This window comes from Apostichopus japonicus, chromosome 20 (genome assembly GCF_037975245.1).
Source record: "Apostichopus japonicus isolate 1M-3 chromosome 20, ASM3797524v1, whole genome shotgun sequence".
Taxonomy (NCBI): domain Eukaryota; kingdom Metazoa; phylum Echinodermata; class Holothuroidea; order Aspidochirotida; family Stichopodidae; genus Apostichopus; species Apostichopus japonicus.
In genome coordinates, this window is record NC_092580.1 from 18,974,890 (window position 1) to 18,999,915 (window position 25,026).

At 34.3% G+C, this 25,026-nt stretch overlaps 1 protein-coding gene across 8 annotated transcripts in view; it reads left to right on the plus strand.

Moving 5' to 3' along the window:
• The window catches only part of LOC139962086 (voltage-dependent L-type calcium channel subunit alpha-1D-like), a 226,109-nt gene that overhangs the window by 121,468 nt on the left and 79,615 nt on the right, over positions 1-25,026 (plus strand). For 7 of the 8 annotated variants that reach the window (XM_071961947.1, XM_071961945.1, XM_071961949.1 and 4 more), the window contains exons 8-14: positions 4,936-5,039; positions 5,885-6,000; positions 8,001-8,051; positions 10,592-10,627; positions 16,357-16,447; positions 17,910-18,070; positions 22,572-22,797. In XM_071961947.1, coding sequence (XP_071818048.1) covers positions 4,936-5,039; positions 5,885-6,000; positions 8,001-8,051; positions 10,592-10,627; positions 16,357-16,447; positions 17,910-18,070; positions 22,572-22,797 — 785 coding nt within the window. The remainder of the gene's footprint in view (positions 1-4,935; positions 5,040-5,884; positions 6,001-8,000; positions 8,052-10,591; positions 10,628-16,356; positions 16,448-17,909; positions 18,071-22,571; positions 22,798-25,026) is intronic. The other variant, XM_071961946.1, reaches the window with a different exon arrangement.

The window sequence follows — 25,026 nt, forward strand, 5'->3', positions numbered from 1 at the left end:
TATATAATATTATATAAAAAAATTTTTAAAAACATTTCAGCTGAATAGAATTCACAGAATATCATAAACTTTGAAAAATTCATACCTTTGCCATACTAAGTGCAAATAGGATCTATGCATGGTTTTAAATCTGCAACCATTGGAATATCCCTTTAAAGGGAAATCAGAACAGACCTCACTAAAGGAGACTTAAATCAGACATCATTATTAAATCTATGTGGTAAAGAAGTCATGATCGACTTCTCCCAAACAGCTAAGAAAAGAGAAAAGGGTACACAGTGACAGGATCAATATGATCAATAAGAAATGGGAATCATTCTTGCAATAATGTATGTATTTTAGATCCTCCTGCAAGCAGGAACTCGCGAAGAAGCCCTTATTTCTTATCAAAGCCGCAAGCTGACCGAAGTCAGTCTCTTAGATTCATATTTAACGTCCATGATTATGAATTGTCAATTTTCAACAACTCTGTAACTGGACGACATACATTAATCTTGGAGTGACTCGAACTCGGGACCTTAGGATTGAAAGGCACTGGCGTTAACCACTGAGCTAACACTCCACATAATTGCTAGCTTCACTCATTTTAGTAACTGACCCCATGAATATCCTGGCTCCTAGGCCCCCAAGTTGATAGTTGGGAGGCAGATGAGAGATGTCTGTATTTTCTGCAGGTCGTAGAAAATTACAACTTAGGAGGCAATAAACTTGCAACTATTACAGAAATATTTCCATATTGTCGGCTTGTATGGAGTGAAACCATCTAAACGTGCTACATTTATCCTGATACTGTCACATGGTACTCTTATAGTGAAGCATCTATACTGTAATAACATTCCTTCTTTTTACTTTTAGGACTAATTTATATCAAATTGGTTCGGAGAAATTGATTTTTTGGGGGGATTTTGAGGCAAATGAAAAGTTACTCTGCTTCCATATCTGTCTTCTGACAACCTTAGCAATCTCTTTCTACCTCATGTTAGAGAAATGTGAATAAAAAATATATATTTAGTAACATAAGTATCGACATGGACCATGTTATGTTATAATAAACATAATTTCTGTCATTAAGCAAAAAGGTTATACAAACTATGAAATCGGTATATATATCTGTAAGATTGGAATTCATAGACCTTTTTCACCCATTCTTGCGGTGGATATCACTTTAATCTGTCCCTTATCAGCACTCCATGAATGTGTTTACATACTTACAGCTTGAACCATCTGTTTTGAAACATAGTACATGTATCCCATTTATTCAAAACCTGTGAGAGTACCTTCAAGTGCATCTGGTTTCCACATGTATAGTTCAACTAATGAGACTTACACATAGTATATGACTGTAGATTATCTATTAACATGATAATTTGTTAAATGCAGGAGTCTGTTAATGTACACAACCGAACTATAACAGATTAACAGTTTATATAAATATATATATATATATATATTTATATATATATATATATATATATATATATATATATATATATATATGGATAGAAAGATACACACATATATCATACATCTATCTAAATATATACGGCACGATGTCATCATCAAAAGGATTACAGTTGGATATTCTGAGAAGTCAAGGATGCAGCTCATTATTAGGAAGAAAAAAGCCGTAAATGAAGGCATTAAATAATGACTTACAGACTGCACGTCGTCTGCTGGTTTCGTCGTGATCGTAATCATCTCATGGCTGCATAAATTAAAACAATTAGAAGAAGAGCAACAGCTGTACAGTCTTGAATAAATTGAATTACTCATGTAATCATGCTGAGAATAACTGGTAGACTCTCCCATGGAAGAACTGAGTGGCAAAAGGTGTTGCATGACTTTCAGATTGATTTAGAACCTCAGTTGATTGTTTGTTCCTATTGTGGAATTATTTAATAGTGTTTTTCACGAGGACACAGAATGACATGATATAATTAGCCAAGCAATTCTTTTGATATAATATTGCCCTATTGAAAAAGGTATTTTCTTTGTTAAGCTTTAAGATGGCATGCAGTACAAATAACTAAAGAGTTCTTCTTTGTTAACAAAACAGAAAGAAAAAGCAGGGGCTTTAGCCTTTAGTAAAGTTTGGAAAGTTGTGTAACCTGAGTGCCCCCTCCCCTCCTCCCTATATATAGTATGTTATTTTGACAAAAAGTTTGCTTTAAAAATCTAACATTATAAAATGTGTTAAAATTTAAGGAGTTAATTTGACCAAACTTGATAAGCTGTTTTTATGAGTTTTAGTACCGTCCACATGGAATCACGATCAGTAGCATTGTGGTACCATGAGTTGAAGACCATAAGTTTTTTCAACTATTGAAGAAGATATCATTTTGGAAATTTAGTTGGAATTTCCGAGTCAAGCAAACTGTTTTAAGCACCTTTAATTGAGTTTTCTAAAAGACTGATTTCATTCGGCCAAACTGCCCAGGCTGAACTTTGAGTCAATCATCCAGCGTGTCTTCATACAAATTCATCGGTGTGTTCTCATGATTTTCAGATCTAATAATAATAATAATAATTTATTCTCATATAGCGCTTTACATCAAAAGAATGATCTCAAAGCAGCTTCACAGAAACGCATAAAAAATACAACTTAAAAAGTATTACAGCTTAAAAATAATACAATCTAAAAATATTGCATCCTAAGAATTACAGAAATAAATAACTAACAATAATTAATAAAAAAAAACAAATAAAAAAAAAAAAAGAATAAAATTCAGAAATTAAAGACAAAAGCAATAAAATATGACAGCATACAAAATACTAAACTAGACTCGACTAAACTAGATCTGTCACTGGTGAATATGTTACTTTGATTCAAAGATTTGTAAACAGTACAGATAAATGCCCATTAGGACCTATGTGATATCACCCTCGGTTAGAATGATTAGAGAACCCTGTTGTTCAATAATGTGAGGTTTAGATAATAAAAAAAGTAAAAATATTTGTTGATAATTCTTCAGGAGACAAACAGAATCAGCATTATTGATTCTTGAAACTTTTTTTTTCCTTCATTTTAATTTTTTTGCATCCCATAAAAGGAAGTTTTATAGACTATTTTGAGTAGTTCATTTCATAAATGTTGGTCATTGTCGTAATTTATTTTCTTTCTAATTTCACCATTTTCCCTTACCGAATAAATTTGGTCTGTAAAAGTTAAGTAATCAAATATTAATAAATCATCACTGAAAATTAATTAGTTGCTCATGGCAATGTTATTCATGTAGAAAATATAATTTACAACCTTACTGATTCTGCCAAGAAATGTAAAGAGCTAAGTCAATCCACAAAGGATTTTGACCTGCTACTGCAACCTCATTGTGACTTTCTTATTCATGCAATTGTGGCCATGTGTAGGTTTCACTTTTTGAGCAAATTCCATGGATGACATCACAAAAAGTACTGCACTAAGAATAAAATGCACTTTTGTATTCCCATTAGTCAATTATTCTAGTCATGGCACATTTTCCCAGTGGAATTTAATTTGTCAGCATCTGAAAATCTTAAAGAGTTCTGTGAGTCTCTCTCTCTCATATTGTCCTCATTTGCATTTTCTGAGATGCAATTTACTTTACCATGGGTGAACATTATAAATGGAATATTTCTGCCAAAGTTTTGGAAATACTAGGACAGTGATAAAAAATTGATGTGTAAGATCAGTACTTTATTAATGAGATAATATTTATGCCTTTAGAAAATAGTCATTTATTTTCTACAAATAATTTGATATCAGGTTATTTTTCCCCTCCATTTTTCATGTTTTATAGAGCAGATTTGATGATATGGTTCATGATTGAGATAGTCACATTAAAATAGTGATTATGATCTATGAAAACCGATCTCCTCAGTCAAACTTTCATCTTTTGTGTAAAATTGTTTTTATCTCACCTGTCCTGATGTTTGAAGTTTCAAAATGTATATAGATTAATGTTGTTTAATATCAAATAAGTAAATATAAATTCACATTAGCATCAAAGTGCGATGTTAGGGTATGTGTCTCATGTAACATGTGTTACATTGGTCAACTGGATTATTTGTTTTTATCTCACCTGTCCTGATGTTCGATGTTTCAAAATATAGTTTAATATAATCATTGATGTTGTTTAATATCAAATAAGTAAATATAAATTCACATTAGCATCAAAATGCGATGTTAGGGTCTATGTGACTATGTAACACGTGATACGGCGTCAACTGGATTATATGAACCTTATGTGGATAAAAAGGAACATAAGAGGTACTTCATATTGGTGAGGCTGGGGTAGGGTGGTGGTTGGGGGTGGGAGTGAGGGTGGGGTGGGGGAGCAGTTCTGAGCAGTGGGGATAGGCATAGTTTTAGTTCTATTTTGATAGTAAAGTGTCAAGTTGTATAGTGAAAAATAAATCATCCAAGGAGTTTGGTACAGGGAGGCTCCTTTAATACTGGGTATGTGTCGGTGGGGACGGTAGGGGAATGAAGGATGTGGCCTTCATTCCCTTGCAAATGAGCATTATTAAAAGTAAAGATAGTCCCCCAAAATAGTGAATATTTTGTACAATTAAGGATTGTATTGGGATATATGTTGGAAAATGTTAAGAAATTACCCTCCTGATTGTTTATGTGATATCTCTGGTCAATTATCATTTTTGGTATTGTGCATGCATGACCTATGCTGTGATCCTATCCATGGCAACAATATGAGCTTTGATAATGTTATCTGTGGCTTTAAGGAATCTACTATTCTTGTATACTCACATCCTGATCTGTTGCAATCTTAAATCAGTATCCTGAACATCTGTTGGAAAGATCTGTCAGCATTAAACGTTATTTTGTATTTTGCAGGTTGTGTTACTCTATTTTAAGATACCATAATTCGTTTTCTTTCGTATTATTGAAAATGGATTATAAGATTGTTTTATATATTTGTCTTTGTTTCCCCTTTACAGATCAATGATGCTATGGGTTCTCATTGGCCATGGATTTATTTTGTCAGTCTAATTATCATTGGGTCTTTCTTCGTTTTAAACCTTATTCTTGGTGTACTTAGTGGGTAAGTAAATGTAGCGAGGATGTTTAAAAACAAAAAAAAGTACAGTAACATGAGAATTAAGGTTGGAACAGAATAAATCAAGAAGTTTATTAGAACTGGAGAAATACTAGCAAGAAAAGGGCACTAATACCAGTATCTAATGAAACCCAGAATGGTCAGCTTGATATTATCTTACCATGGTACAGGTTAATCTGTATAGTGAACACAACTGCTACAAGGTGTATTTGCTGGGATGCATTTCATTTATTCATCTTTTTATGTCCAAATATTTATTTTTACATTAAAGTTTTTTTATTTGATTTTTATAGAATTATCGTAGGCAAAGTATAGTGGGTATTATGTCAAAGGCAAAGACTGCAGTGTTTGTACATATACAAATAATATTTACATGCATATTGTTATCTTATTGTACCTTTGTTGCATACAAATATGGGTTTGAGCATCAGGGGAGGGGGACCAAAGAGCTTGTGAAGAACACTGTTCCTTCCTCTCCCGTCTCCCTCTGCCCTCATGCTCATAGATCATGTCACCATAGTAGTAAACTTCTAATCTATTCCAAAACTGCAATCGATGTCAAATGTTCATGTAGAGCAGTGATTAATTGCTCAAAAGCTATTTGTAAACATCCAAAAGTTAGTTGTTCATTAATTGCAATTAGGCAAAAGACCCACCTCCATTTCTTCTGCTTATTTTTATGCGCCATCGTTTAATAGTTAATCGACATCCCAGTGATAAGAAATCCCCAGGTCACATAACATTACTGGGCACTCAGATCATGTGAGATGAATGTATAATTTTTCTTAATACGTTGTCTTTTTTTCTGATCATTTATTGCATCCATCCAGAGAATTTTCTAAAGAGAGAGAGAAGGCAAAGAACAGAGGGGCTTTCCAAAAACTCAGAGAAAAACAACAAATTGAGGAGGATTTAAGAGGCTATTTGGATTGGATCTGCCAAGCAGGTACATGGCTTGAATTATTTCAACAAAGATTTAAGTTACACCTGCTAAGGTTGCACTTAAAGCAAAACAGTTTGTTGTAATATCTCAGCTGATTGACCAGATGTGAAGTGAAAATTTGCATTTCGCCATTTAGAAGTGTTGGAATGAATCAACAAAGGTTAATATCGTTGGGAACCAGATGTTCTTAGGGGGAAAGAGGTGCTAGTTGAGAATGTTCAATGATAAAACAAAGTCTGCACATAACAGTTTGCTCTTGTACCGTATGACGTCAAAATGTCTCGATAACAGAGGCCCGACCTTCTGGTCATGCTTTACATTCATGTTACTTTCAAGTTTTTGTCTTTTACGTTTTATTACAATTGAAAATTACATTCCTCTGAAACATTCTGACATTACACTAGATGTTTATGATAATAGTCCATCATGACACATCACTTAAGAGTGACAGTTGGTTGATTTTATGGTAATTTTAATGTCTGCATCAGCTTTTAGGCCAGCTTAATGGTTATTGTGTCATGTGTTCTTCATGCTGATGGCCACGTAAAAGTTCAACGTGAACTATTGACAACCCTGATTATAGTTTTAACACCCCTCTTAATCTCTTCAAACTTAAAAACTAATATTATTTGGTGATGCTCGCAATGGTCTGTTATCTGCTGCTGCTGCTGCTACAAACTGTCAGTGTCAGTTCATCTTTTTGCTGGTAATCCAAAAGGAATAGTAAGTACAAAAAGTATAATCCATTTTGTAAGGGAGCAACAGTTTTCCTGAACCATGTCAGTAAGCATGTGTTTGTGTAGTAAATATGAGCTCTCCGTTCATGAGAATATTAAAATGTAAAACTAAATATGTCATCGTGGGATTACTTTCCATCTAAAGAGATTATGGAAAGTAGTTCTTATTAGTATCTGAATGATTTGTTTTCAGCCTTTGACAGTTATACTTTTTATTTTATTTTGTCTGTCCTGAAAGTCTTTAAGACTTTGATAGCTTGATAGTATATGTGATTTTCTGAGAAGATTCAAATGTTTACATCTGTTGAATGTGAAGAATGTTAAATAAGGTATATTCATTGATGATTTTTTTTATTAGTAAATTTCTTCATGAGACATTGTCTACAGAGGTATGATTGGCTCATTTCTTTATGAGACATTGTCTGCAGAGGTATGATTGGCTCATCTCTTCATGAGACATTTTCTGAAGAACTATGATTGGCTCATTTCTTCCTGAGACATTGTCTGCAGAGGTACGATTGGCTCATTTCTTAATGAGACGTAGTCTGTAAAGCTATGATTGGCTCATTTCTTCATGAGACATTTTCTGCAGAGCTAAATAAGGATCTTCATCTTGATTATGAAAGATTTCTGTAATGGAGCTGATTGTTGGCATCATCAAAGTTGCATATCAACTTATTACTACTAATTACCATATGCACTAACTACCACCACATACACTTTGCAATTTTCAATCAATTTGAATACTGTGGAATATTTATTCTCACTTAAAGAAGGTGCCAATCAGCTGGTTATATTGGCCTACAATCACAAAACCAACTCCCCGACACCCTTCCCACCTCACCTTAAACCCTTTCTTGCACCCCTGGTTGTTATATGTAACACAGATAGGTGTACTTTGGGGTACATATGCTATGGTAGTGCTGTCTTCTAGAAAAACAGACATTCTGAAGAATAAACCATTTTGCAATTGAAAATATTCATCAAACTGTATTTTGATTTTATGTTCAATTGCTTTCAAGTTGCATGACTGGAGACTTATTGGGAGGCTGCATCCTACAGTCTAGGGACATTCTTGTATTTTCAATTACAGTAACATTCAGTTTCACCATAGTGCTCTGTATACTGCATAGATTGCATTTTTGTCCCTCCTCATATTAAAGAGATATAAAGTTCAGTACTTGTTTGAATTATTATTTTCTTGTTCATTCCTTGTTTTTTCTCTTCCCATTTACCTTTTTTTTTTTTTCAAATGTCTGATAACAGAGGATATTGATCCAGAGAATGAAATCGAGCAAGGCCAGCCTCCCAAGCACGGTGAGTTTATTTCTGTAAATTGCACAAATTGCCAACTTTGAAACTTAACAAAATGGGATTGGTTAACCTTACATTAGGAATACGTCTATCAGTAGTAGGAGTGTAGGATTAATTCTTCCTAAAAGCAACTTTGCTTCCATTTTATGATACTCCTAACAATCCTATAGTGATCTGTTTGTTGATATTATACAAACCAGTTGGAATTTATAGAAAGTATCCCTGGGTTCCATGTTTAACTTGGATCATTTTGATTCTTGATAATATTCTTATAACTTCATATTTTTATGATCCTTGATAAACAAATCAGCAAGCTGTAATGTATCAGCTATTGTAACAGAGAAGTGTTTCCTAGGAAGAAGTCTCTACAAAGTTCATTTTTGTTTGTAGACTTGTTTTAGATGCGGCAGTGTTAAAAAAAAATTACATCCCTGATTTCTCATCTCTGCATATTTATTAAAAAAGATATTATCTTAGTATAATTTCAAAAAAAGAGTAGATATGTTTATTTAAGGCTTTCAGTTCAGAATCTCCTTTGAAACTTGTTCTTAAATTCCATCCCATCAGTTTCCAATGTTCTTAATAATGAATGAGTCTTGATAATAATCAGTAGTTCTTTATGTGTATAGATGATACAGCAGCTTTACATATGTCATTCATCAAGATTTCGTATTTGATAACATACCCCCTAAGAGACGTCACATTTATATTTCTGTGTGGGCTTGGATAAAAACAAACAAACAAATAATGAAAACAAGATAAATACCATAGGCAGTAAGTTTCTGATTCTGAAACAGAAGTTACCATGTACCACCAGGTAAATATATCTCTTGGAAACTGTCTGTTGTGAGATCTAAGAATAAAAATGTCCTATGTCTATTAATATCTCTGGTCCTGGCAAACAACTTGGTTACAGCTTGCATTCATAAGAGACATATTTTCAGCGCAGGAGAGATCGTAGAGGCAGCTGAACGGATAGAATTTCAAATATTATGTAAAAGCTAGAGATGAAATGCATGTTCAACTCATCAAGCGCATATTCCTATAGATCTTATGTTCTATTTTAGGATGTAGACTATGTATGAGTGTACTTATTGTAATTGGTTCTGACAGCTCTTTGAAGAATTTGCTTCTGTTACAGTCCTCTGTGTCACGTTCGCTGCAGGTAAACGCATCTGGCATACGTGCAGGAGTAGGCTAAGAATCATTGATAATTTATCAAATAAATCATTAATGTTCAGACTTGCATGTCTCTAAAGCTTCAGCTCATTCCAATATTTGCTGAAGGCTTACTAATGTGACAGTGTTTGTCTCCTGATATTTTCTGATTATCCTGTCTTTGTTCCCCCCCCCCCCCGAAAAATAATAATAATTATAATTGCAGATTGATGAAATCTTTGATTGAGGATAAACTGTACCCATACTGTCTATGGTTTGTATAAAAGGAGATTTTTCATTGTGAGAGATCACCTGCATATTGACTAATTGTTTACCATTTCTTTTTCTTTGCTTTTTTGAGGGGGGGGGAGGGTGGGTCTTTTTTTGGGGGGCCTTTTTGGCCTAACATTATATTGCATTGTTATTGCCTACTGATGCATACTTCATCGTTGACTTGGTTTGTTTTTGCTGACTTATGCTGCATGTAATTTCCTATCATGAAATGTCAAAACAAGATCATACTAACAAAGTAATGCATTGTTCAGAGCATCTAATTAAATCTTCTATTATCTGAATGCATCTAATTTGAAATGTCTCCTTGAGAAATAAGGACGATAGGATATATAAAGAACAAGTCATCCATCAGATTTTTTTTTGTGAAATTCGTTAAGAAATAGAACAATTTGGTCAAAACATTTTCGGAAAAAAAATGGTAAAAAAACCTTCGAGGTTTAAAAGAGGAGAAAGAGGAAATATTTTCATCTTTCATGTTGGATACCTATTGTCCCATGCTCTCAGTTATTATTTGCTGGAAAAACAATGGATGTGTGCCTCCAAGAACAGAATACAGTAAACTCAGTCTTTAGCTTTGGAGAATTCTCTGTCTCCCTATTGATTTGTATGAGAAAACCAATTATGAAAAGTTCTCAAAGAGAAGCCAAAGATATAGAAAAACAAGTTAACAGTTGTTGACAATGGACATGTAGTAAACATATTTGGGATTGTTCACATATTGATTCTACTTCTTTGAGTTTAATTTAATTTGAGCTAATGCAGCTTTTGAAAAATACATAGTGATTTGAAATTCTATATTAAAAGTCAGAATTATAACAGTTACAGATATAATAGTTTCTGGATTTTAACACATCTTTTTCACCTTCATATATTGTAAGTAGAATTGCCTTAATGATTTGGTTTGAGATATGTTAACTTCATTTGATATTTAACCATTGCTTTCTACTCATTCATTTTTCTTTATATAGATTTATATCTTGATACATTTTAATACTCACCATATATACTTCATACTTAACAATATTCAAGCAATATGGAATGAATATATGCATGTGATTCTGATACATACTATTAACCTTATCAACATGCAGTGCTTTGGAAAAGGTTGGGCACTCTAAACACTAAAGGTAATTTTTGTTGTTTGAACACTGATTTATTATTGTGATCAAGTGATTTTAAATGTGTGTTTGTGAATATGTTGAAGCAGGTTTTTATTTCTTCTTTAAAATTCCATAACAATGCCGATCCTTTTACTTGATCAGGCCATCATTTCATCCCAAATATTGAAGACGAGTCATAATTTTTTAATCTGCTAGTTTTATGTGCTTAATAATACTCTAATTATACATGTATTGCGTAGATGACCCTATTTTCTTCCTTTTCTCTAATCCAATTGAATCTCAAACATTTTGCTGATTTGTGTTCATTGGGTAAAAAAGTCTGGGGAGGGTGTCTTTATAACTTCAGTAATTTGCAGTAGTTGGTGACTTGTACACTCTGCGTAGATTTTGCGAAGGTCATTAATTCAGTTTCGTAACTCATCGGGAAGCGATTAGAGGGGTGGGGCGTAGGGTTGTGGGGCGAGCGCTTTCATGCAGATGGGAACAATCTCAAGAGTGATGGGTGCGTCCGCCACCCCCCCCCCCCCGCCCGTGATACGCCCTTGGATCCACTACATGATATTCACAGGAGACGTGCTCAATTCTCCAATCGCATGCGGAATTTCAGTTTTAGATTCATTGTACGAGTTACGGTACTAGGTTTGGGGTAACAATTAGCATTCAGGTCGGAGTGTATAACATTCCATCTCTGGATGGCAGTGTTGCATCGAAGGACATAGGTTTAGTGCAGTTAGCATATAGATCCTGGTCTAATGCCGAAATGCGTCATGTTCCCTGACAACTCGGTCGAGTTCGAGATCAGCCACAATGGGTTTCATAGCACAACAGTACAAACATTGTTTAAGGCATCCATACACACACACACACATTTTGATAGACCATATATAGTATATACATTAGTGAAATAGGAAAAATGGAAACGTCAAAAATGGAGTTGTCGGAGTAAGGGGTAGGTGAGGCGCACGCCCCTTTCGAAATCCTCGATCCGTCACTGGCTACCCTGTGTATATAATAGGGATCAGCGCTGTAATTATGTCACTGTTCCTCTTTCTCTTCCTGGTGTCTTGGCATTTTTCTTCTACTCCCTCCTTTTCTCCTTTATCTCTCTTTCTTCTTTTTGTTTTTCCTTCCTTCCTCTCCTTCCTCATCTTTTTTTCCCTCCTCTTTTTCTTCTCTCTTTTTTTCCCTCTCCTCTCTTTCTTACCGGGGGCGTGGGCCCCCAACGCCCCCCCCCCCCAGATACGCGCCTGGTTATGGTACCTAGATAGGCACTGCTGGTCTGCAAAGATAATCTCAATTGTTTGACTTTGACTCAGCCTTGCTGTAGTGAGGTTTTCTTTTAGCTGCTTCAGTCTTTCATTTTGACCTGGTGCCCTATCAGATATGCTGAGAATTGGCAACCTTTATGCCAACCACTGCTTTAAATCACCTCTGATTTATCTTTGATATCCTGTGATTTTGTTCATGTCCTCTTCTCTTTTCGTTAATTGTTTTTCGTTTTACATTCTTTGTTTTATAGCAGCTTTTTTAATTGATGTTGACAAATTTTTTTAGACCTTTATTTAATATTAAAATTCCCCATAACAATGTACTTCAATAGCCTGACTAGTGAAATATTACGTCAAGATATGTTGATAATAGAATCAAATTCTTTAATAACTTTAATTAAGTTTGATCTCTATTTGATGATCTTGGAAACGTATTTTGAGTAATATTGGTTTGATAAAATTCATTAGAAAAGTACTAGTAATGTTTCTATGGCTATTCTAGTTTCAAGATCTGTACTTTTATCACAAGATATTTACTTTCAAAATATGTTTCTTTAAGGCTATCTTGATGTTGATAATCAGCTACTGAGTACAGCCCCCCCCCCCCCTCCATCCGAGCAATGAAGTGATTATGTAGGAAATTGCCCCATGAATGGGGATATAAATAGTTAGCCATAGGAGAGCCCAAGACTTGAGATCAAATATTTGAAGTTTTTGAATCCTGTCTACTTGGCTCTTTCAAATTTGTAACATAAATAATCTGAATTATTACTAGGGGTTCTACAAAACATCCATATTACATATATGATAATTTATTGCCAAAGCCTCTGAAGGAAAAGAAAAATCCTGGTTTGGATGAATGATTAATGATACTAACTTGATTGTATGTCTGGGGAATCTACTATATAGATATGTTGAGAGCAGATCTAATGGCATGCTATTTAATTGAGAGTCTTGTCAAACTATTGACTTGTAAAAAAAAAAAACTCCTGACAATTTTGACAAGTAGCCTATGGTCTTGTAGCTTGTCACAGCTTAATCATATCATGCATTCCTACCCAATGTGACCAGCAGACTCTGAAAGATTGGCATTTCTTAGCTGTCTTGAGACTTAACAAGAGGGTGTCACTTACAACACTTTATTAAATATAAATTTGAAGCTTGAGCTGTGGACAGTGCTACAAAAAAAAAAACAAGCAAAAAATTAAAATAAAATGATAGTGTGTCTGCCAATTCTCATGTTTTGAAATATGACAGAATATATACTGAATGGAAAATAAAATACAAAAAGTTGAAAGTTTGCAGCTCGGAGGCATTGATATAGGAGTCTTGCGCGAGTCAGCGTTGCCAAAATATTTATGTTGCTTTATTTTTAGAATGTGTTTAAGTGGTTATAATCTCGAGGCAAAATTGCCTCTTAACCGTTCAAGTTAAAGTATACACATGGGCATGCGGAATGTTTGCATTGGATTTTAAATCAATTGATGTTTATCAAATCATTGCAATTATGAAAGCAGCATATAGTTGAACAACATTACCAATGTCCCAAATTCAGTGCAGATCTGATATTAAAAGATGGATGATTCCATTTTGCATGTGGGGCAAATTTGTTTTGTTTTATATTTGATAAATTCCATTCTCCAAAATGGCTGGAGCAATAGTAATTTTCTAGTGTATTTTATATAGTCATCATCCAAACAGTAGCATTTATGACCTTTGGATTTCCAATTGGTATAAGTTGAGTCTGCAAACCAACATTTCAACTGCTTGCTTGTGATGTTATAAACCCACATAAAAATGGAATTATCCCCTATATCTATGGTACCTGCTCTTGCAGAGTTCATTTGGAGTTGATCCAAAAACAAGACTGTCTCTAGCTATATTCAATTTTGATATGTTATCAGTCACAACCACAATTTTGGGAGTATCTTTGTTGAGAACCATTTTCTAAATTATTTTTTTATAAAATGTCCTCATAAGTGATTTAGCAATAAGTGATACTACCTGTCAGAGAAGAAACTGCAAAAGTAACAAATGTTCCATTTAGATAGTTACTCCAACAGCATTTTGGGTACACAGACCATGTTATCAACTCAACAGCAGTAATCCTGCTTTTATGTACATTACTAAGGAAAATAGCTAGTTTGATTTGGAATTCTGATGTTGTCTATTTGTTATATATGCATGGCATTTGTCAGTGTTAGTATAGTTGCATGACTTAACATGTTGCATGTAGATACCATTATCATGTTTCATCATGTTATTTTCATTCTCAGTGTATAATATGGTATAATTTTCTAACAAATGAAAAACACAAAAAATCTGATATTTTTGGAGGTTCATTGATATTTTGCATTCAACTATCATGTGACTTCATATGCTTTCACACAACTTTTTATGCAACAATTAGAAATTAGTCTCATTTGTTTTTTAAATGTTTTTCAAAAAGTCTCTCTATGATGGCTAATTTACTACTTGATTGCTAAAAGCTACCTGCAAAAACAAATTGTAATTTTGCAGTTCTTTCTGTTGGAAATGGTAAAGTAAAATGCAGACAAATATTTATTAATAATGAATGTCAAGCATTCTTTTCGAAGAAAAGAAAAGGTTGGAATAGTGTTAAGTTAGGCCTTTGTATTGTTGAGATTCCATACAGACATGATCGTGCACTTATTTATGTGCAGCTGTGAATAAATTTGAATCCCTTACATAACATTTTCACCTGAAGTAACTTATGTTTGGGCTAAATCTATTAAAGTTGATGAAATAGAATCATGCCCTTGACAGCTTTTTTACCTTGTTAGCATTATTATTATAAAATGAAAATATGGATGTTTTTTATCAGCTAGAGCCTGTGGGAGTGTTATTATTAGTTGTACAATCATTAATAGTTAGCAATATGAAAGTCAGAAAACTTGGAGTATTCTTATCTTAGTTTGATTCATCAATTGGCATCATATTTTAAATTGTTGCAACCTTGAATTTAAATATAAAATCATGCTTGAGTTGTTACATAGTACACAACTAATCTGTATTAAATAGCATTGACCAAACAAGAAATGGAATATGAAGGTTTTAGTTTTAATAATGAAAGATTTATTACATCATCAAAAGTTCTTAGTACTCTTTTTAGTATTTATGTTGATGAAAAATGTGGCAAAAACATCTGTTTCAGGTTTCTTAAAAGAAAAACCAATTGTATTTCCTGACCATTTTCCCCCTTTATATATCTGAAATCACAGAACTATAAGGAATTTGGCAACTGTAATGTATTTTACAATAGTAGATAAAATACCCCATGAAAAGCACATGCAGTGAAAGGAATGTGAAGAAATGTTGCTATTAAACTGATAATAACTTTGAGTTGATTATTTTCAGGAGAAAAATTAAAGTTTTAATGTATTCTTTGTTTGCATGGTTTTTTTCATCATTTTTAATAGTTGAAATGCTTCCATTCCAGTTTTGGACAAACTAGGATACATCTTTTTAGAACATTTTTTATATACATGGAATATATATCTTATATATGAACCAATCATTTAATTTATTGGCTATAAGTGGATAAAAGTTGTGTGTTTGTGGATAAAATAAAATAGAAAATAGGATATCTTGTTTCAGCTATATTACCATCCTGCTGCCATAACATGTTTTGTTGTGTTGAAATTTTATTCAAAAGATAAAGAAGAAGAAAAATGGAAACAAGGTCTACAGGGACAGACAGTAAAGTCTCCTGAATGCAATGTCTGCATTTGTTTGTTGTTGAAATAACTGCTAAAAGCTTTTGCCTTTCAATTGAACTAATGAAATATTTATGACAAAATTCTGGAATGAATACGCTGTAGTTTGCTGATTTTTGTTATAAGTGACTTTGGCATCATATGAAACACAAAATGCGGACATATTATTGTTATAATACTAGTCTGTATGTAATATGACATGTGAAATATCTGCTAACAGATACAGTATACTAGAAAAACAAAGATGACCACTCCCATTGACCCTTACAGGTATTTATGGTTACCCTTCAAGTGTTACCCTCCAAGTGTTACCCTCCAAGTGTTACCCTCCTAGTGTTTGCACTCACTGAGTCTTCAGTGTATTTAAGCCATCCCAATGTCTGGGACTAATATCAAAGTTATAACCAATCCAGGAATGAACAGTTAAGAACTTTTTGTATAGTTTTAGCATCCTTGATGGTTTGGTCGGTCAATATAAAAGTATATATTTTACCTCTTCACAAAAAGTCAAATAACAATTATCCTAATTATTATTTAACTTAAAAAACAATTGGATAAGTAAAGAAAAGAAAACCACAAAGGAAGGAATGGATATAAATTACAATAATTTATAGAACTATGTCAGAGGAAGAACAAACATACTGCTTACATATCTCCTCACACTATTCTAAACAAGTGTTTGAAGATGTGAAATTTTGTGCTTATGCATCTCTCTCTCTCTGCTCTGCAGTACCAAAACCTATCAGTGAGTCATCCTCAGAAAAATCAGATATGGGCAGCAACGGTGAGATCCATCAACTCACTTGGACAGAAAAGAGAAAGTAAGTATCATGACCACCTCACCCTTCCCCATGACCACCTCCCCATGACCCCCCATGACCCATGACCCCTCCCCATGACCACCTCCCCCTGACCCCTCCCCGTGACCCCCTCACCCCTCCCAATTTGTGTATTTAATTGTATTGAAGATACCAACCAACTGTGTCAGTTGTCATTCTCGTGAGTCATCTTCATATTACTGTTAATAACCATATTTATACTTGGCTGGCCCAGAGCTAAATATTGTCAGTGGTTAGGATACAGCAGTACATGAAGCTATGAAACCTGGTTTCTGGCAGGTCTGTTTGGTCTACCTGCACACAGGCTTGGAAAACCAATATATCCCTGGGTCTGAGCATCAGGTCGAGGTGCCGAAGCGTCAAATACCCCTTGGTTGCAAAAGGTGATAGCTTCATCCGAGTCACCAACGTGCCGCTTGCTTAGAGCCAGGTCATAATCACATCAAGAATGGCCTTCATAACAGGCATTTTGATGATGAGAGTTGCACCCCTGTAGTCTTTTGTAAAGGATTCTTTACATAGGGCTGGTTCTAATCCTGATGGCAAACACACCTTCTTGAAGGTGCCTATGCAGTATTACACATGATATCTACAGTATAGCTAGACAAAGCATTTTCACTTGCTCTGTGATAAAGCTCTTCAAGATATTACCTTTTTGAAAAGTGGTCTAGACAGGAAATTTGGATGCATTCACTTGACATGCCAAGCAGAAAGAATTGAAAAGAAGAAAAGTATCATTATCATCCATTCTTACATTTGATAGTATATAAAAAAAAACTAATAGTGGGAAGGATAAATCATAGTCTACATTCCAAGATTATCATTTCCCCAAAAAAAACAAAATGAGGCGCATTGATGATACATTGATGATATCAACAGAAGATACGTGCAGACACTAAATTATACTATTCATATTTCTCTTCTCAGAAAATTTGAAAGGTTCCTATAGGTTAAAAACAAGGTTTTATTTTTGTTAGATTATGGAGGGACAAAATCTAATTATCAATTTATTCCTTCCTACCTGTCGGTTTGGTTATATCGATAGATGAAGTTGCCACTCTGTGAGTTTTATAATGTATACTTAAATCTATGACATTATTTAAGGTGAGTCAGTTCTTGCGGGGCCTGTATGTGCCAATAGATGATGATCTTATCAGTAGGAGGGCAGTCACTACAATTGGGTTGACTGTAGGCAAGGGGTCTGTGGAGGGAAGCTGAAATGGTTTATTGCCTAACTTTCTACCCAACCCAACTCCTGGGGAGAAGGAGGAAGAAACTTTTTTTTTATATATGGGTATTATTTTCTTGCCCTTTTCTCTCTGTTGTATATCAGAGGGTCATTTCATATACACTAACAGGACAATTAACTGATAATGTGAAAATTAAATATGCATAAAATCTTTATAATTCTCTCAATTTTTCCCTTTGTCCTTATCATCTGTAGACGGCAGCTGAAACGTTGGAATAGGCGATGTCGTAGACTTTGTCGTCAGGCTGTGAAATCTCAGACATTCTACTGGTTGGTCATCGTTATGGTTTTTCTTAACACAGTCATCACGGGAATGGAGTATCACAACCAACCGGCCTATTTAGGGAATCTTCAAGGTTAGTCAATCTCTACTATAAATTAATGAAAACAAAGACAATACTGACTAATGGCTGCCTCAGTTTGGTCCAATGAACTTAATTTGAGCTTACGTCGAAGCACAATAGATAATCAGTCGGCAAGAAATTTTAGGAATTTTTAATATCATCAGACAAACAATTTACTTTCATTATTTTACATGCCAACAACGTGATGGTTCAGCAACAAGCAAATATTGCAGTTAAAAACATTCAAAATGAAATAAAAAACTGGATTATCAGCATGTGTCTAGACAGGAGATTGTCAGGGATATCAGAAACAAAACAAATGGTTTAAAACTCAGGGTTATGAACTATGCTGGTAGCTTGGTGTAGTAATTATTGACTTTGTTTAGTCGTGTTTTGCTGCAACTGTGGGCACACATATAAAAGTCAAAGCATGTTACATGCGTAGTAGATACCATAAAGTTATTACTAGTAAGATATCAGAAATCACATAATCCAGGATCCACATAATAGACTCTCTGAAATAATCCAGGTTTATTGACGAGTGTATGTTTCAAGGTTTTATCCAGAAAAAAGTGGATATATTATTTGTTCATGACTTCATGGAAGTGTGAGGAAGCATGGACTGTTGCAGAAGACATGTTCCTTTTTCCAAGTTCAATTTGATTAAAAATAGAAGGTAGGGGTAGTGATGATTACAGTGTTGTTCTTAATAATAGCACAACCCCCCCCCCCCCGCCTTCCTTGCCCTGTCTCATAAGCAGCAACCCTGAGATAAACCAGAAGTGGCTGCTATTTCCCCTCCCCCATCCCCTTGTCAGAATAATTCTATGTTAAAAGGATCACCAAACAGCTATAATTTAAGTCATCATTTTGTAACTATTTTGGTTTTGAAGATATTCACATTTAAAATATGTGGAAAAATTCCCTAAACACAAAATTTGCACACAAAAAAATTTTAAACAGAGAAAAACAAGAAAAGTGAGTCACATTAAACAACAGTCTGATCAAAGTTTGAGAAGTTCAGTGATTATTTGAAGGAAACCATCTGTAGCTTTGTCATTTATAGCAAATATTCCTGACAGTTTAAAAGGTATTGTTTTAAGTTCAAGTTTACAAAACACATGAGAAGTTATTAATGAATTGTTATGCATGAATGACAGCAGCTGTATTATACTTTTCATAACTTCTGTATCGCTGTGTAATTTATCTGCTCATATCAACTTCTTGAGATAATTCTTTTCAACCTCTGCAATGATGATGGGATGACATCCAATTTGTTCTTGGTAGTAATATAACAGTTTCACTATTTATTCATTCAGCTTATTTCTTTGATACCCTCTGTAATATCAGGGGAATAGAGTTTTCTTAGTTCTCTTACAGTTCTTCCTATTTTTTTTTTTATAGGTATCAGGTTTTTCTCTTACGATCTGGTAGATTGGATTCTATTAAAACACGTTTTCTTGTATCAAAGTTTCATTGTGATCCATCTCTTGACTTGATAAAGATATCACCTTCTTCACCATGTGTGTTGTCACATGTTTGCCTCTATGATAACATCTCTCTAGCTGATTGTCCTATATATATCACAGTCTTTAAGCTCTATTTGTGAGTTGGTATATGCAGTAGAGCAGAAATTATAAATAGAAGAAAGGCTGCCTAGGTGCTATCTAGAGGCCCAAAGAGAAGCCTCCCATTCTATGGTCTGATTTGAGTGTGTGTTTTGACACGTTTCTATGGATAATGGTCAAAATCATTTCTGTAGCTTATGATCTGAGAAGGTTAAAACTGAAAGGAAATTTGTCATGCTGGTCTGCTCGTCTATCATCATTGCTCCAGGGTTGATGAAATCATGCTTGAACAATATATCAACAGTTTGCAATGAAGCATTGAAACATTAAATACATTTTTTAGAAGGGTACTCCAGGGGAAAATTTATTGTTGACAAATTGAAGAAAAAAAATACGTTGTCTTAACAGCTCTTAATCATCAGTGCCATTGTTTTAGAGAAATAGTATAATTCTAAAACTTTCATAACATTTCTGAGACTTTCATAAGCTGATGAATAAAACCAATACCGCCCCCCCCCCCCCCATGTCTGTGTTCTGTGTTGCAATGTAAGTATCAGAGCATAATGATTAAAGGAGATAAAGTTCATCACCTCATATTAAATATGAACTTTCTTTCAATGTGAGTTTATAGATGTCTGCTGACACCAGAACATCTATCTTCACTTAGTCATCTTGTGAAATATTTCTTGTAAAAGGGATTAAAACTTTGAACAGGAAGCTTTTACAGAGCTGTTCTCTTTGTTTTTCGTTCGTTTTGAGTTTCCATTCCATCGCTTAAAAGCTTACAAAGGCATTAAAAAATAGTGACTTAATGCCGCAAGTACGATAATCATTAACTTTTTTGCCCGACAAGTTTTGCAGAAAGCATTTTCAGAAATCTGTTTAAAAAATTGGATTGATGTTCAAAGCCATAAACACGTTCACCAGTCTCATGGATTGATTCTAATGGTTTGTGCTTTTAAAAAAATTGAAGGTGCAATTTATTGAAATACTTAATGTTTGTCAAGCCTCTCTTTTTATCTTCAAATGGTTAATGTTACTCAAGGAGGCATTAATAAAATTTTTGACTCTTGTTTTATATCTTTGAATATTTTATGTATTGAAGTTGACAGTTTATTGTACTGGAAAAATTGTTTGTGTGGAAATTTGTTGTATTATAAGACACAATTTAAGGCCAACATGTTAAAGAGTGTACTGAAAGTATATTAACAAGATTGAAAACACATTTTCGCCTTTCTTGATCATTGAAAGTGGAAATGAATATTGATGGGAAACTCCAGACCTGTGATGTCATCATGATAGTATTAATTTCCTGTACCATGTTAACTGAGATCTTCAGAAATATATCAGTGTTGTTCCCCATGTACTATGTTCTTTAATTGAAAATAACAGGAACCCTTATTGCTTAATAAGAAAATGTTCTTCTCTTTCTGTTTAATTGTCAAGTTTGAATTATGAAATGAATTGAAGCAGGTATATCGGGCTGCATTCAACATTCTGTTTACAAATCTAAACTGTGTCCAGGCATGTTGACTTTACTGATAAAAACTCTTTCTCCAAAGGAGCGATTCCCAAGGAGTTGTCAAAACTGGAAGAGACAAATTTAAGCTGTCATGATTGGCATCGATTAGGGTGTGTTTATAATGGAATGCACACAATGGCTTAAAAGCACATAAAGCAATCCATAGTTTGATCTGGATCTGATAACCGAGTTGAAAACTGATCCACATTGTGTGTGAAGTCTTCAACTATTGTTCATGGAGCTAAATACATAACAGCTGTGTTCATTCTAAGTCCTGCTTCAGGGATATGTAAATCCCTGGCTTTTTGGGGATTGTGACCCTATTTAGGGTCGGGAAAAAGTATTTGGAAAGTCACAATTATTAAAAAATTTTGAAGAAAAATGTGGAATAAGCTTTGCACATAACAACATATAACACCATTTTGCCACAAAGCACCCTTTGTTGTATAAAAAAAATTCTCGAAGGAGATACCTCCACTAGAGAGTTTCCTTCCCAAAGCCATGGCAAACACTGCTGGACGGTCGCCAATGACGGTGAAATTTGGTGGGTTCATGAGGAATTAAAGTTTGTATAACATGTATCTAAATCTAATGAGAATGTTGTATCTACCCCAGTGTCTGGTGATCACATTTCTGAAATACCGAAGAAGCTAAAGCAATGACACCCTGTGTATATGCATATGTGTATATATATGTATGTATGTGTATATATGTGTATATAACCAGTCACCTCAGTGGATGCCACTATACCAACAAAATTGATTTCCTATACAGCCGATCAAAAATACTTTTGGTAATGCACGACCCAGAAAAAATCTTTAAGTTCTGAAATATTCTCCTCACCAATCAATCCCTACAGAGCTGGTCAACAGATTATAAATCCTGGTGGGTTTTAACCCTCATGAATTACTTGACTATTTGGTGAAGAATAAAATGCTTTAGCATGCATGTAACCTAAGTTTGCCTTCAGTGCAGAAGAGGAAGCAGTTGTTATTTTAGTACTAAGGTTATGGTCAGCTTAGCAAATAATAATATCCCAGTTGATTCAAGGCCATGTTAGTTCTATTGTTGGCCTGGATGTATTTGGAAATCAGCCATTCTTGTCATGCATGTTAAAAGTGAGATTGAATTCTGAAGTTTTAAATGAATTCAGGTTTAGGAATGAAAAAAAGAAAAGAAATAAGAACGATTTCTTAAGGCAAATAAGGAATAACCATGATGAGGGAATACTGAAAACGTAAACTCAGTCATGTCTTTTTAGAGTTTGCTTTAATGTTAATAACTTCAAAATGTATTAAAAAAATGGTAATTTTCTTAACAAAATGAAGATTAAGTTATTTCATTTCATATGAATGACAAATTTTTTTATTTATGAGAAATATATTTTCACTCCCCCTTCCTTACTTTTTGATTTTTCTTTCAGATATTGGAAATCTTCTATTTGTGATCATTTTCACCATCGAAATGCTCATCAAAATGTACAGCCTTGGTATGCAGGGTTATTTTGTATCTCTTTTCAACCGATTTGACTGCTTTGTCGTCTGTAGCAGTCTCATCGAGATCACTCTAACGAACGCTCAACTTATCCCACCTATCGGTCTCAGTGTGCTAAGGTGTGTCCGGCTTCTCAGAGTTTTCAAAGTTACCAGGTAAGCTAGTACACTTCTCTACAACTTTTCATTGCCTTTTAAATCAGACACAGCTGTAATTGGTTATAACTTATAATACAGAGGTGGAGCGTGGTACCAACAATTACTTGCTCGAAAAAAAACCTTTCTGTGCTGAATCCAAAGTGCAGAAGACACGGTCAGGGTGAGGTGCCAATAATAATGGTCATGAAAGGTGCTATTTTGGTAGAAGTACTAAATGCCCTCACCTAATTGCAAGGTCCCAGTACTGCTGATAGGATGATCAATTGAGCTGGCAGCAATTAATACCATAGTCTGGCCCCTGTTAATAGGTATTTATGTCATCTAAAAGAATAGTCCAGGTCAAATTTTTTTGATATGTTAAAGAGGAACATAATCTAAGCATTCTGGTGAAATTTGCATTCAATTCCTATGTAAACATAAAGAAAAAACAAAACATTATTTGACAGTGTACACCTATGACATCACACCTCTTTGCTTCAAGTTCACTTTCGGTAGAAATTATCAGATATGTTCAACTGTCAATATCTCAAAAACGGTACATAGGAATTGAAGGCAAATTTCACCAGGATGCTAAGATTATGTTCCTCTTGAACATATCAAAAAGACATTTTTACCTGGACTATTCTTTTAATTGTGTGTTCTTTGCTACATAAGCATACGGTGTGTCCAGGTGTTGTATAATGAACACAAACTATATTATGGAGAACTACACATTTAGCACTAAGTATTTGCTTTGCTGACTCAAAAGAATATTCTTCTCTGCACAATTTACCTTTCGATCAGTTTATTGAATACATGCAGTATGCATGGTCGTGTGTGATCCTATGCGGTGGTCTGCACTCTTCTCTATAACATGCAGCAAATATGCAACAATGTCAAAACGTAGAGGGCATACGGTGTTATAGTCTCCCTCACAATCAAAAAAAGAAGAAAAAAGTGCATGCGTAATGCATATTAATAAATATCAGACTCAATTTCAGGGAATTCTTTGTTAGTGTTATTTAAAATATTTTAAAGCTTATTGATGACAAGTGCCTAATTTTTTAATAGTAATCAACATGTCCATTCAGTAATGACCAGCTTCTGTGGTCTGTTTTATTTTTTTATATATTTTTTTTCCAACTTTCTTTCCTAACACATTCCTCATCCATCTGGATCTGACTTTATTTCTTAGCAACCATATCTTCAATAATGGAATGAGTAACACCCACTGACATCTGTTTTCTATGAATATCGTTGTTTTGTTTAAATTTGTTTGCTGGGGCTATTTCTTCATATGACATCAGAACAGCAGTATACCCCCAGAGAACTGGCCACTTTTCATCGCCCTCTTCTAATCTCTTCATTAAAACCCAGTTCTTCCATTTTTATGGTTGCTCTAATTATTTCTCATGAAGTGATACTTCTTATGTCATTACTTAAGGGTAACAAGAAATTTGCAAACCCCCTGGAGGCAATAAACAGGTTAATCATCTCGTCATTAAAGTAGTAGCAATAAAGACACATATATATGATGTGTTTGGTATGTGCTCCTTCCTGCCCATTAATACCTTGTAAACTAAATTATGGATAATCCAAGTGTGGCTAGTTTTATCTACCAATACTATCTCGCGGTCATGGGAAGAAAGTGCTGCTTTTTTCTTGAAGAGAGAAAACCCTACCTGTATGGCGGTATGAGTTTCTCAAATGGTCTGGCTCTATAAGCAGTTAGAAGAAATTTTCTCTTTTTCAGATATTATAAGCTACAATCTCTAATTGATAGAAAGCTTTGATTTTGCTGCTTAGCCTGTCAGTGAGTCAAGCAGTCTGTCAGACAATCAAACAGTCAGTCAGATAATCAGTCAGAAAGACAGTCAGTCAGAAGTTAATCAGTCAGTCAGACAGTCAGTCAGATAGTCATTTAGTCAGTCAGACAATCAGTCAGTCAGACAATCATTCAGAAAGACAGTCAGTCAGAAGTTAGTCAGTCAGTCAGATAATCAGTCAGACAGTCATTTAGTCAGTGAGTTAGACAGTCAATCAGATAATCAGACAGTCAGTCAGAAGTTAGTCAGTTAGTCAGACTATCAGTCAGATAATCAGTCAAATAATCAGTCAGTCAGATAGTCCTTTAGTCAGACAGTCAGTCAGTCAGATAATCAGTCTTCAGTCAGGCAGTCAGTCAGAAGTTAGTCAGTCAGTCATCAGATAATCAGTCAGACAGTCAGTCAGTTAATCGGACAGTCA